At 36.0% G+C, this 12,955-nt stretch overlaps 2 protein-coding genes across 2 annotated transcripts in view; one reads left to right on the top strand and one right to left on the bottom strand.

The window, feature by feature from the left end:
- Positions 1–3,900, top strand: part of CDKN3 (cyclin dependent kinase inhibitor 3) — a 68,630-nt gene extending 64,730 nt beyond the window's left edge. The window contains exons 6-8 of the mRNA XM_012560024.1: positions 178–209; positions 1,833–1,936; positions 3,679–3,900. Coding sequence (XP_012415478.1) covers positions 178–209; positions 1,833–1,936; positions 3,679–3,765 — 223 coding nt within the window. The 3' untranslated portion in view covers positions 3,766–3,900. The remainder of the gene's footprint in view (positions 1–177; positions 210–1,832; positions 1,937–3,678) is intronic.
- A 3,292-nt stretch (positions 3,901–7,192) lies between these two features.
- CNIH1 (cornichon family AMPA receptor auxiliary protein 1) overlaps positions 7,193–12,955 on the bottom strand; it is a 17,437-nt gene continuing 11,674 nt past the window's right edge. Inside the window, exons 4-5 of the mRNA XM_004370877.2 lie at positions 12,334–12,477; positions 7,193–10,049 (exon numbers count right to left, since the gene is read on the bottom strand). Coding sequence (XP_004370934.1) covers positions 10,022–10,049; positions 12,334–12,477 — 172 coding nt within the window. The 3' untranslated portion in view covers positions 7,193–10,021. The remainder of the gene's footprint in view (positions 10,050–12,333; positions 12,478–12,955) is intronic.

Consider the following 12,955-nt stretch of genomic DNA (forward strand, 5'->3'; position numbering starts at 1 on the left):
AACTCCCAACAAATAAAATTAAGCACAATTTGCTCTTGATTATTTCAAAAAGGTTTATTAATCTCCATGTGCAAGGCACAGCGCTTATAAACAGAAAACAAGAAGAGCACGTCTTTAGTTGTAACTGTTGGGATGAAATGAAAATGTACTAACTTCAAAACTGTATTCCCCTTTCAGCTGTTATGGAGGACTTGGGAGATCTTGTCTTGGTAAGAAATGTATTTCCATTCTTTTTTTTTAGCTTCATAGTAGGCAAACTCCTGTTTCTAGGTCATATGCTCAACTTGGAATAAAATAAAACACAATAATAAATCTGATAAAACTCAAAGGATTATTGAAGGCCCTAAACTTGTGCTCCTTAGAAAACTTGGATGGGACTAGGAGGTATTTTCAGCATTGTTTTGGAGGGTTCTGCAAAACAATTTACCACCTGCATTCTTGTTTTGTTTTCTAATGTTCTCCCCATGCAGGTGTTATGATACTGACAGTAACTTCTAACTAATATCCATGGGGAACTGAAGTATGAAAACCAAAGCTGATTACTGTATACTGAAGTTTTTAATGTGTTACAAAACAGTAACAGTATAACAGTACTAACAGTTATTCATTTTAGTGTTGGACATCATCAAAATTAAAAACTTTTGTGCTTCAAAAGACACTATCAAAAGTGAAGACAACCCACAGAATGAGAAAAAACATTTGCAAATCATATATAAGAGACTTGTACCTAGAATTATTACAATAATAAAATGACCACACTATTTTTAAAGTGGGCAAAGGATCCGAATAGATATTTTTCCAAGTAAGACTACTGTAGGCCAACAAGCACATGAAAAGGTGCTCGAGATCATTCATCAACAGGGAAATACAAATCAAAACCACAGTCAGATACCACTTCAAACCCACTAAGATGGCTAGAATCAAAAAGTCAATAATAACAAGCATCGTCAAGGATGTAAAGAAATCAGAACCCCCATAACACTGCTGGTGGAAATGTAAAATGGTGCAGCCACTTTGGAAAACAGTCTGGCAGTTCCTCTAAAAGTTAAACTTAGTTACCGTACGACCTAGCAATTCTACTCCTAGATATATACCCACAGAGAAATGAAGCCGTACGTCCACACAAAAATTTGTGTATGAATGTTTATAGCAGTATTATTCATAATAGCTAAAAGATGACAACAACCCAAATGTCCATCAACTGACAAGTGGATAAACAAAATGTGGTATATCCATACAATGGAATATTATTTGGCTATAAAAAGGAATGAAGTACTGCTACACACTACAACATGGATGAACCTTGAAAACATGCTAATTGAAAGAAGCTAGTCACAAAAGACCACATATTATATGATTCCATTTATATAAAATGTGCACAACAGGCAAAGCTGTAGAGACAGTCTTTAGCAATTACTTAGGGCTTGGGAGGATCAGGGGATAAGGGTGATAGCTAAAGGGTCCAGGGGTTTTGTTTGGTTTTTTTTTTGAGGTGATGAAAATATTGACTGTGGTGACAGTTGTACCTATCTGTGAATATACTAAAAGCCACTGAATTGTACACTTTAAATGAATAAAGTGTACATATGTGAATTATAGCCCAATAAAGCTGTTTTAAAAAAAGTGTTAAGTTTTAATTCAACCACACAGTCATTTAAGATCATAATTTACCTACCAAAAACACACACTAAATGGCCTCAAACTTTTAGTTCATTTTGAACAACTACAGCAAACTCAAAGTCTTCTGCACCAACAGAAATCTAATTAAACATAAAATGTGCTAACCTATCACTAATATTATTTAATAATACATTATTTTTCTGTCATAATAGTAGCTGCTTGTCTCCTACTATACCTGTCTGACACAGTATCACCACAGCAAGCCATAGACAGCCTGAGAGACCTCAGGGGATCAGGGGCAATACAGACCATAAAGGTACGGAGGTTGACTGTTCTTGTTGGGTTGGGTTTGGGGCAGTTATAAATGCACTGCAATAGATAAACAAAAGGGCAGTAAAATGAAAATCCAAAGCTTTCTATAATTCAAATATCACCTGTTTGTTTTTAAATTTACATTTAAACATAACACTAAAGTCTGCAAAAGCTCACAATATTTCAAACAAAATAATGAAAAAATTTGAACTTTCTAGTTTACTCTTCCTGATCTACTACTGCTCAGTTACTGCCCTATTAAGTTCTAGGAATGGATCCTCTCACTTCTAACAATGAGACTGTCACTTATAACTTGGTAATTTTCTGGGCAAACTTTTGGCCAAGAAGATTAATGAAGATCCTATTATATCACAAAAACATTTACTACTGATAGATGAATGGCTATAATACAAAAAAAAAATGTAAAACAATGCTAATTATCCTTTGCTGTGGACAAAGTGACATCTTCCAATTACTTTCCCCTTACCGCTTCAGAAACACTGCAGTAGCAATGGCTCAAGGAAGTTATTGTGTATTAATTATGTTACTAAGATTCTGCAGATTTCACTTTATTTGTAGATCTGTAAAACTGATTTTTCTTCTTTTCCCAAGCATCCTGTCTCCCCTTTAGTGCTCCATCATCAGGCAGGGTACTACAGAATCCCAGTCTGTAGGTGGCTCCTTGGGCTTTAGAGTCCATCTTCCCAGGGTTAGGGCTCTCACAAGTGCCACAGACAACGAATTCTTGTAATAACTGATACATTCACCAAGCAGCCTCATAAGCAGGGCTTAAATAAGGTCATTCACAAAATAACCTAGACTGTATCCACTTCCCAAAATGCTAGCTTTCTCTGAACATGTTCTGAAAACAGAGAATTCCCCTTATTATCTGATAAAATCAAATGATTCTTCAAATATAAGATCAAGTCTCTCTTCTTTGAAACAAAACAGAACACATGGTCTAATGTGTGTGTATGAAATGTCTTTACATCCTCAGTTTTGGAGAGAATTAGACCCATGTTAATATCGGCTGTCAATTTATCACCTCTGTATTCTGTGGCAAGCAGGCTTTAACCTTCCTTGTGCTTTACGAGTCTCTGCTGATGGAAGTTAGAATGCAGTTTCACCTTCTCAATAATGATATGAAATTAGATTATTAGCATAGTAAGGATATCCTCTGGGAAGATATTAAAACTCCAGATAAATTATTTAAAGCTTTCATTTGCTTATCTGTTAAGATCAGCGAGAGGGGTTTTTTTTGTTTTAATATTGTCTACTATGAAAATTGTTCCAAATGGATTGTCATCACAAAAGCAGAAAACTAGGGCTTCTATAAATTAACAGATTTTCTTGATTATACCACTTTTAATTGCTACCCAAAGTGCCCTCTCCCAGCTTACTCCCAAGGGGAAAAAACGTTAACAAAAATAATGCATTCATGTACTGTTAATTATCTTGTTTGGTCCTGCCAGTGAAAGGAGAAAGGATTTAACCAACTTATAAAATATTCACCTGTATCTCATGCTACCTTCTGATTTTTAGATATTTTTAAATAGCTTTTCATACTATGTATGTAGCTTTATTAAAAGATAAAACTTCTCCATAATGCAAATGCTTTCTTACCCAAAAGGAGGTAAAATTTGATCTTAGCCAATTATATTTTTATTCCTGATTCTTGTTATTATTGTGACTACTCTGGGAACTAGTTTTCTACAATATATTTTAACTTGCCTTTACTTTTTTCAGCAATATAATTATCTTCATGAGTTCCGGGACAAACTAGCTGCACATCTATCCTCAAGAGAGGCACTATCAAGATCTGTATCTAGATAAACAATTTCAAACAGCATATATATGACCATGGCTGAAATTTAAGAATCTCTAAGGTAATCTGTATTGTAATGAAACCACCAGCGTTATCAACTTGAATGTCAATGTATATGTGCAGATATTCCTAAAGCTTTTATTAAAAAATTTCATTGTCTTTTTCATCTCTCATAGGGGAGAGAGAGAAAAATTGCTCTACAATGGTCCTTTTTAAAAATGTACTGGCTGCTTTGGTATATTTTACCCGGGGGTAATGCTGAAAAAAGCATATGGAAAAAATATTTGACTTTTTTTTTTTTTAAACTTCATGTTACTGTTTGTAACTACTGTGTGATATATGGCACAGTAATAAGTATGAAAATTGGTATGGGTATCCAAGCTTACTTATAAATAACTTTCACCCTCTATTCCACTCAAAATTTTTTCCATTGTTTTTTCTACTTCACAGACCTACAGAATTATAAGGGATCCTGTCAATCATCTAGTAATTTTCCTTCCCAATACAGCATCATTCCCAACAAGAGTTTATTCAGCATCTGCTGGAACATTTTCAGGGATAAGGAATTCATTGGTTCAGCCTGTTCTTCATTCACATTTCTTTACCAAGCATTTATCTACAGCTTAATCTCAACTCTCTCATTCCTTTACCTCACCTTATACTACAGAACATGTTTTTTTCTTCAACTTTGAGTTACCCAAGCAGCCATCTGAACTACAGACAAGGGTCACACAACGATTCAAAGCCACCTCATTTTAAGAGACGTGAGTGGTTTCAGTGACACATACAGTAGTCACACAGCTCTCTTGGCTACTGGAAACCGCAAAAGTCAACCAATAGTCATTTGGCTACTACGACCAGTTTACAGAATCATAGGTACTTCCACACACAAAAAAGTTAATTTCACATCAAAACTTAGTTTTTAAATGACCATACAGTGACCAAAGTTCTTAATTTTGTCTCACATTCCTCTTGCTGCCAATGAACCAATTTCCTTAAGGAATTCTCTAAAACAATTGCAAGTGCTGTTGGAGAACTTCAGACCAGAGCCAGTATGTACTGCAATATAAAATCAATATTTTAGTGCTTTTATACACTGTTTCTAGAACTTAAGATTTTATGAGTACTAAAGATGGGAGAATCACAAAACCCACCAGTATATACATGATTAAGAATTTTTTATCTCAAATGATAATGTCCAAAATTGTACCAAGGAAAGTTATTTTCTTTAAGTACTGGATACAATGACAGAGTTGCCTTCTTCATGATTATTACAACAGCATATAATTTAAAATCACAATACTCAATTAAACTTTAGGCAGTCATTAAAACTGACATTAGTAAATCTTGTATTAGCATTCACCCACTATAAATATATAGCCTATCCATGAATATTGAGGAAAATGGAAGGACAATATTGGCACAGATTAATCAAATCCTTTAATAATCAATTGAATTTTCAAAGTGTATGCATCTCTCAATTTCCACTGAAAGTGCTAGCTAAGCCTTACACATTTAAAATGTTTGACTAAACTACTTTGATACTAAATATAAGGAAAAACATCAATTATTCCATAGCAGAGAAACACAGGATGCTCACTACCCAAATATAATTGCCCAGTTATGTTTAATGACAGGTAATTTCCAACATTCTAGGGAAAGTATTATCTGCCTAATGTGTGTAACATCCCCCAAAACAACCGTGGCAGGGAGACAATCTTAGAGTCCTGGTCGTACACAAGCCAAAGTGAGCTGCATCTGAAACTGAACTAATACACAGACTCAACCATTATCCATAAATTACACAAGGAAACATTTGAGACCGTTTTTATTAAATATACAAAAGCAAAATCAATCAAGCTCCAGGGAGAAAGGTAGGACTACTTGAGGGCATTTTCTTTGGACAGTGGTACAGCACCATTGAGGTTAACAAACCATGAGCACAGAGAGCTAACTACATTTTATGTTTCTCTTAGTAGTTTTAAGATCTACTTAGTCATCCATCTACTATTTAAGAACCGTTTCTTCTCTAGAATACATGAACATGATAACCAAAGACATTTAAATACTTAGAGAAAGCACTGTACAATAAAAGTTAACTTCCATGTGAGATTTAATCCATTCTTTTGCATGTTGGGATTTTCTCTACATGTTTACTTCCACAATGTGGATTAGTCAACCAATGTATGATGAAACCTTCACTACAACCCATAGCTCCATCACCCTATATGGTTAATACTATTTTCTGACATCAGCAGAACAAGCAGCAGAGTTGTTCATTCATTTAAGACATTTAACTTTAGAACTCTTGATTACAGTCCAAGTAAAACTGTTTTAAGAAAGCTAGCTGACATATCCAGAAACAGAATCACATTTTTTCTCCTGGATCACCAAGGAGTTCAGAATCATCCTCTAAGCTGTATTACTCATACCAGAGATCAATATTTTTATCTTTTTCTCCTCTAAAAAGAGTACTGTTTTAAAATATTTTTGCCATCAATATTTCTGATTTATAATTATACTGTACAATTGATTAGAGATACACATTTGTGGAAAACAGTATAAATAAGTAAACTCGATATTACAAATCTAGTTATAGATTTTAATACAGATCAATATCTGAATGGGTTTGATATGTTGCACTATCATGTAGCCTACAGGGTCACTATGAGTCGGTATTGACTTTATAGCAACAGGCTTGGTTTGGGTTTATAATGCAGCCACACCTAAAATGAAAGCTCATCCCCTGCAGAGTACAAGAGATACACAGAAGTCTGGATATGCAACTAGCTTTCTTATCTGCACCATGGCAATAATATTCAATGAACACTATTCATAAACATATCATTGGAGGGAAAAAAAAAAAAGTTGTCCAAAAAAAGACTTCACCAGTTTCAAAGTGCATCTATATCTCTATTTCCTTTCTATGCACACATAAGACACATCTCCAAACTATGCTGACTTGGGTAGCAGAAAGAGCTCTATCAGAGCTAGTACCATGAGCAGTCTCCAAGCTGAAAATCACTAAACAGGGTTTGAAAAAGACCCATGCCACAAACTTTGTTGCTTTGTGAAAGACCTTTATCCAAGTAGCTAAACTTGGCTGGTGCATCTAGCAATTCATGGTATAATCCATGAGGCTTCACAGATGCTTTAGTAATAGCCAATATATGCCCAAAGTTGTTTGGTCATTTCCTATCACTCTCCCTTCCCATGAAAAATAATTCACACCTCATACAAATTATAATTTGTCTACAGGCTGGAACCAAACTGTCCTCTACCTTGAGACGAGTGGCTGGGAGATATAAATTAAGCACTGTGAAAATCATCAAATATCATTAGTAAAACTTGGATACTGAGTATTTAAGTAGTTTTTACCCCATGCCTCCTTAGTACTAAAGGGACATACTGCCAAATATAGCATTACTCAACAGAATAACTGCTTAAAAAAAAAAAAAGTTATATAAATTGTTTAATTCAAGATACTCTGTAGTACCCACAGCAACAAAGAGTTGTTGGTATGTAGATAAAACCACAGTGTGATACGCCATATGCAAGAGAATGGGCACAAATGGGGGAAATGGTTTCTGAGGGTTGTTGGAAAGCTCTTAAAGATGGGTCAAAACATGTAATATCAAAAGTAACTGTAACAAGGAAAAGAGTACCTAAATAAAGAGCTGTGGCTACACAGGAAACAGTCTGATATAAACTGGAAGGGATTAAGATCTCAGCTAATTATGCCTCAGATGAACCTGCAGAAATAACAGAAGTTAAGCTATGCCATCCAAAACAGATTAATGGAGCAACAAAGTAAATGCAGAGCAAGGAAAAGAGCCAGTGGGATACTGTCTAACCAAAGTATTTTGCTTCTGCTTTCTCTTTGTTAAGTAATCTAATTCACAAAACACTGGAAAAGGCAAAAGTGGATCGATATTACAAGAGTACCCAGGTACTCAATCTTCTAATCAGTTACGTGCCTAGGAACTAACACCTACCACTGAGACAGGTGAACCTCACTGTCCTTCATCTTTGAGGAACCAACTGAGGACTACATATCTAATTTTTGAAGCTTGATTTTAAGATGGCTTCCACAAATTGTGACCAGTAAACTTTACATTAATCCTAGGGAATATTCTAGAATAGGTAATTAAAAGGATGTTAAGAGCTACAGCTGCTAACCAAAAGGTCGGCAGGTCAAATCCCCCAGGCGCTCCTTGGAAACTCCATGGGGCAGATCCACTCTGTCCTATCCGGTCACTATGAGTCGGAATCAATTCGACGGCAACGGGGTTGGTTCTGTTAAAACTTTTAAAAGGAAGCAATGTTTGCTGAGAGAGCAAGCATTCCTGAAAACACTTTGACCGGAATACTAAAGCAGCAGCCCCAGGAAACCTACATATCTGAATTATGGAAGACTTGGCCAGCTCTCTCATGATCAGAAGTACCTGTGAACAAGAAAAATGAGGAGTGTTGCTAATATAATTAGGTAGATTAGAAACTGAATGACTGCTCATACTCAGCGCATGAATCTCTAGTGCCTAGCTAGCACAACGCTGTCACGAAGCAAGTACTCAATAAATAATTTACTGCACGGACTAGGGAACAGATCCTTCTAGGTGTTCTCCAGACTATAAATATAAAACACAACACTCTTTAAAGCATTCCTTGCTATGAAATGGTTTCTCTCTCCTCATTCTTCTGGTTCTACATCCTCTTCTTCAACACACGCACCCCTACGCCCCATCCACAACAGTAAGAGCTACTCTCTCAAAGGTGACGAAGCATTATTTCAAAGCATTTTTCACTACTAGAGAATAAAACAGCATCTAACTCAAAGAGTTCTTACAGTAAAACTTCCATAAACTCCCTTGATCATTATGTGAAGTTTCTATATATCGTTCAAGAAATTTCTGAACCACTTACACTATTTTCAATTGCCTTAAACTACCTCATGCCAAATAGAAGCACAAGGATACTTATGAAAACATGCATGCCATAATTTCCCTGCCTTTCAAGAAGCAGCAAAAACTCAAACAAGGTTGTAAGTGATTTTACCTTAAACCTGCTGTTTCAGAAAGGAAAACAAGGTATTTAAAACACTTAAGTGCCACGATTTTTTAAACTGGTAAGAGAAATGATGGTGCTGTGACATCAACACTTATGAATCTTGTCAATAAAATATCTCTCTCAAATGACAGCAGAAGTAACATGCGTGGCCATTTAAAAATCTTCCTTTTTAAATCCAGGCATGGTATTTTTAAGAAAAACCACAATGTAATACTCTACTATTTTTTTAAAAAATTGACAGTAATATGTCTTTATTACAAATTAAGCAAGTTAAGAAATAGCTATTTGTAATCTTTAAAACAATGCACTGAAAATAAGTCTTAATTTCAGAGTTTTATTGTACTGCACTAAAGGAACAGCAGGGTGGTTATACAATGTTCTCTCTCATTCAGTTCTGAAAATCTAAGGTACTTGCAAATTCTTAAGAATACTTTTGCCACCAGATTAGAACAGTATAATAACCGATTTCTTAATAAGTAGTCTTACAAATAAAAACACATTTAAAATAGCTTTAAATGCATCCTTCACAATTAGTATATATTTTTATATCATGTTCACTTATGCTTAAGAATTAAAGCAAGTATATTACTCTGATGGAAATATGGGAAATCTCTCATTCATGCAATATACAGGGATAATATTCAAGTCAAAGGAGAAAAAAATCCCATTCTTCTTATTTTGTAAAGGTATCCATATATAATCATCTACATGATAGACAAGGAAACCCATAAAGTTTCCCACTGGTCAGACAAACGTTTTCAGTTCGTCAAAACCACCTGATATCTACAGCTAATTTATAATTAGATGGGCATTTCAATAAAACCACAACGAGCCCTACAAGTTCCTATACACAAAAGCTGCCAATGGACTAAGGACAGTCAGTAATTAATGCAATCATTCAGAGGGTTATGGCTGTTCCTTAAGGAGTGCAAGTTCAAACCTGGCAACACCAGAGGTAATCATTTTATGTTAATTTATACGTAATTCCATTTAAATTCTTTATCCGAGTATAACATATGAAAACAGTCTTTCCACAAGCAAAAAATGTGGAAACATTTAAAAAATAAGGAGTCATTTTTTAAAGTAATTGATCAGATTCCATAGGCTACTCTTGGAAACAGGATCTCGCTGGATAGAATCCCTTCATTTGGTGGCTTCTGCATGCACTTAACTGGACCAATTCTTCTGTGTGTTGTTCTAAGAGCTCACCAAAACATAGATCATGCTGAAAAGAAGAAAAAGGCTGTTAATTCAAACATTCCTAATTATAAAACTAAGGGCATCAAAACGTCAAACCTGCTTTATACAGCAAATGTATCTGGGGTATCAACCCATCACAGAACATGAAAAAACCAATGACAAGTTCACAATATAATTTTAATTTGCATTTATGGACTTTTGCCTAAGGTAGGGCTTGGCTCAACGCATGTGCTGTAGTTGTCCCACACTTCCTTTCCAATTTTAGCAAGAACAGCACAGCTGAAGGCTTAACGGGGAATCAGAGCTCAGAGAAGCAATCCAAAGCACTGCACTGTTCTGGAGTTGAGTCTAACAGTAGGCACGCCAATCTCCAGAGGGCTCGCTTCGTGCCAGGCCCTCTTCTAGGTCTTATATACATGACTTCACTTAATCTTCAAAGTAGTTCTAGAACATAGGTACTATTATTATCCCCATTTTACAGATGGGAATGATCAATTAAAGAACTTACCCACTAAAGCAAGGCTCTAGGCAACAGCAGGAGGGAGACAAATGAGCAAAATAAAAGGCAATGACCATTCAATTTAGGAATCCCTGGGTGGCATAAAGGTTAGGCGCTGGACTACTAGCCAAAAGGTTGATTCAAACTCACCCAGAGGTGCCTCGAAAGACAGGCCTGGCAATCTACTTCCGAATGACAACCCTATGGAGCAGTTCTACTCTGCGTACGTGAAGTTGCCACGAGAATCAACTCCACAGCAATCTTAACAACAACCTTGACCATTCAATTTAGGCTTAGGAACTGCCAGGGACAATTCTACATAAAGAGTGATATGGGAAACGCATAGGGACATAGTTCAAAAGCATGCATCTCTAAATGGAAATATAAAGCAAGGAGTTAGCAAACTTCACAATTTTAAAATCCAAATGAATGTCCTAGTGCCACCATCTCCTAGTGAGCATTTTCCCACAATTGCACATCTCCAACTTTACCATTTATCCAGTCATTCTTTTTTTTTTTTTCCTCTTACAAATGTTTTCAGTGCCTACTATATGCCAGCACTGTTCTAGGCACTTGTTACAGAAAACTTAAAAAAAAAAAAAAAAAAAAGAAAATTAACAGGAAAAGAGAATGACACATAGAATCTCACTTTTCAGAATCTATTCACTATCTTTGTTTCATACATGAGCAACATCACTTTCAGTTATGACCTCTGAAAACATAAAAAATCTTTTTCCTAAGTTTCTAACCATTCATCCATTTCTATAATGCAAACTTAAATGATATAAAGAAAAATTATGAATAAGCTACCATATAATACTTACCAAGTTTTCAAATAACAGAAAGGAGAGGAAATGAAAGCTTAATTATTGTAACAATTTCATTTTTATACAGCTGATTTTCTTCATATTTTGAAAATCAGGTGGAAAGCCATCTCTAGTTGAACACATATTAGGAAAAGATGAGAAAACTGTATTTATATAGCTTAACGAGACACTAAAACTCCATTCTTAACAGTGACCTTTCCTAGCTTGATTAAGCAGCCGTTTTACTCTACTTACAATACACGGGGCGGGGGAGCTCGCCCCACAGAAGGCATATGGCAATGTCTAGAGACACTTTCGGTTGTCACCCTGGGGGAAGGGATGCTACTGGCATCTAGTGGGTAGAAGCTAGGGATGCCACTAAACATCCTACAATGCACAAGACAACTCCCACAACAAAGACTTCTCCTACCCAAAATGTCAGCAGTGCCAAGACTGAGAAACCCTGACCCAGAGGAAAGGCAATACGTGTCCATTATGATATAAAAGAAGAAGAATGGATAACTGTACCACCCAGTAAGCAGAACTTCCTTTCGTTCATCCCATTCAGATCAAGCAAACAAGAAAATAAAAGGCATAGCATACAGTTTATGAAGAATGATAAGGAAAAAATTAATCGCAGTCTCAGAAGAACAGTAAAGTCAAGCAGAAACTTCTTTGCAAACTCGCACAGCAATATCCTCTCACTGCCATCACGCTGCCATGGAGAATAAGGGCTGTCCTGCACTGAGTGAATACACGTGAAAACTTAGGAAGCAGCACCTTGATCAAAGTTTCGGCCTCTGACTGCACACCAGTTTCCCTCCTTGACAAACACCAGTGTATGTCATCTTGAACATGTGTGAATTTGCTGGTGTGTACTGTGCCATTACTAGTTACCACCACTGAGGACACGAGGTATTCTTCCAATTGGATCTTAAGGGGATAAGACCATATGAATGCAAACATTTTAAGCAGCAAAGTGAAATCATATTTTCAAAACTTACCCGTATAGGTAGTAAAAAAATGCTAGGAGATAAAAAGCTAATTTGCACCATCCTTCTTTCTGACAATATGCTAGAATATCTGCATTCATGATGGTTGTGGGGTCATAGAGTCCTGGTCCGCTCATCACTGGTCTACTCATATACCTGTAATAAACACAGTCTATTAGCCACTCCGAAAAGGAAGCAAACCTTCAGGATGGAGGGAGGGTTCTTCTTCTCAAATACAGGTAGTCTCCATCTTACAACGCGGTCCCATTCCCATGACTCTGTCATAACTTGATTCAGACATAAACTGCGTACCTTTTTTTTTTTTTTTAGTTTTCATTATTACTGCCTTTTATTATCAGTATCTTTATAAATCCAATCTTTAGTTGTCTGCAAGTGAACACCTGAGAATGGTAACATCAGCAAGTTACACACTGCAACACTGTATGTAGTACATATTACTAATGATAAGATGCACACAAGAAAAAGGAAGGTGATAAGTGCAGTCCACTGTAACTCAAATGAGTCATAAGTCGAGGATAACCTGTAATATGTTACAATGAGAGATGGTCCACAGAGTAAAGCAAATTCTTAGTTATGAGTGGAATCCTCTCCTTTCCTCTTATCATCTTAAGAC

The sequence above is a fragment of the Trichechus manatus genome, unplaced genomic scaffold (assembly GCF_000243295.1).
Source record: "Trichechus manatus latirostris isolate Lorelei unplaced genomic scaffold, TriManLat1.0 scaffold00010, whole genome shotgun sequence".
Lineage (NCBI taxonomy): Eukaryota > Metazoa > Chordata > Mammalia > Sirenia > Trichechidae > Trichechus > Trichechus manatus.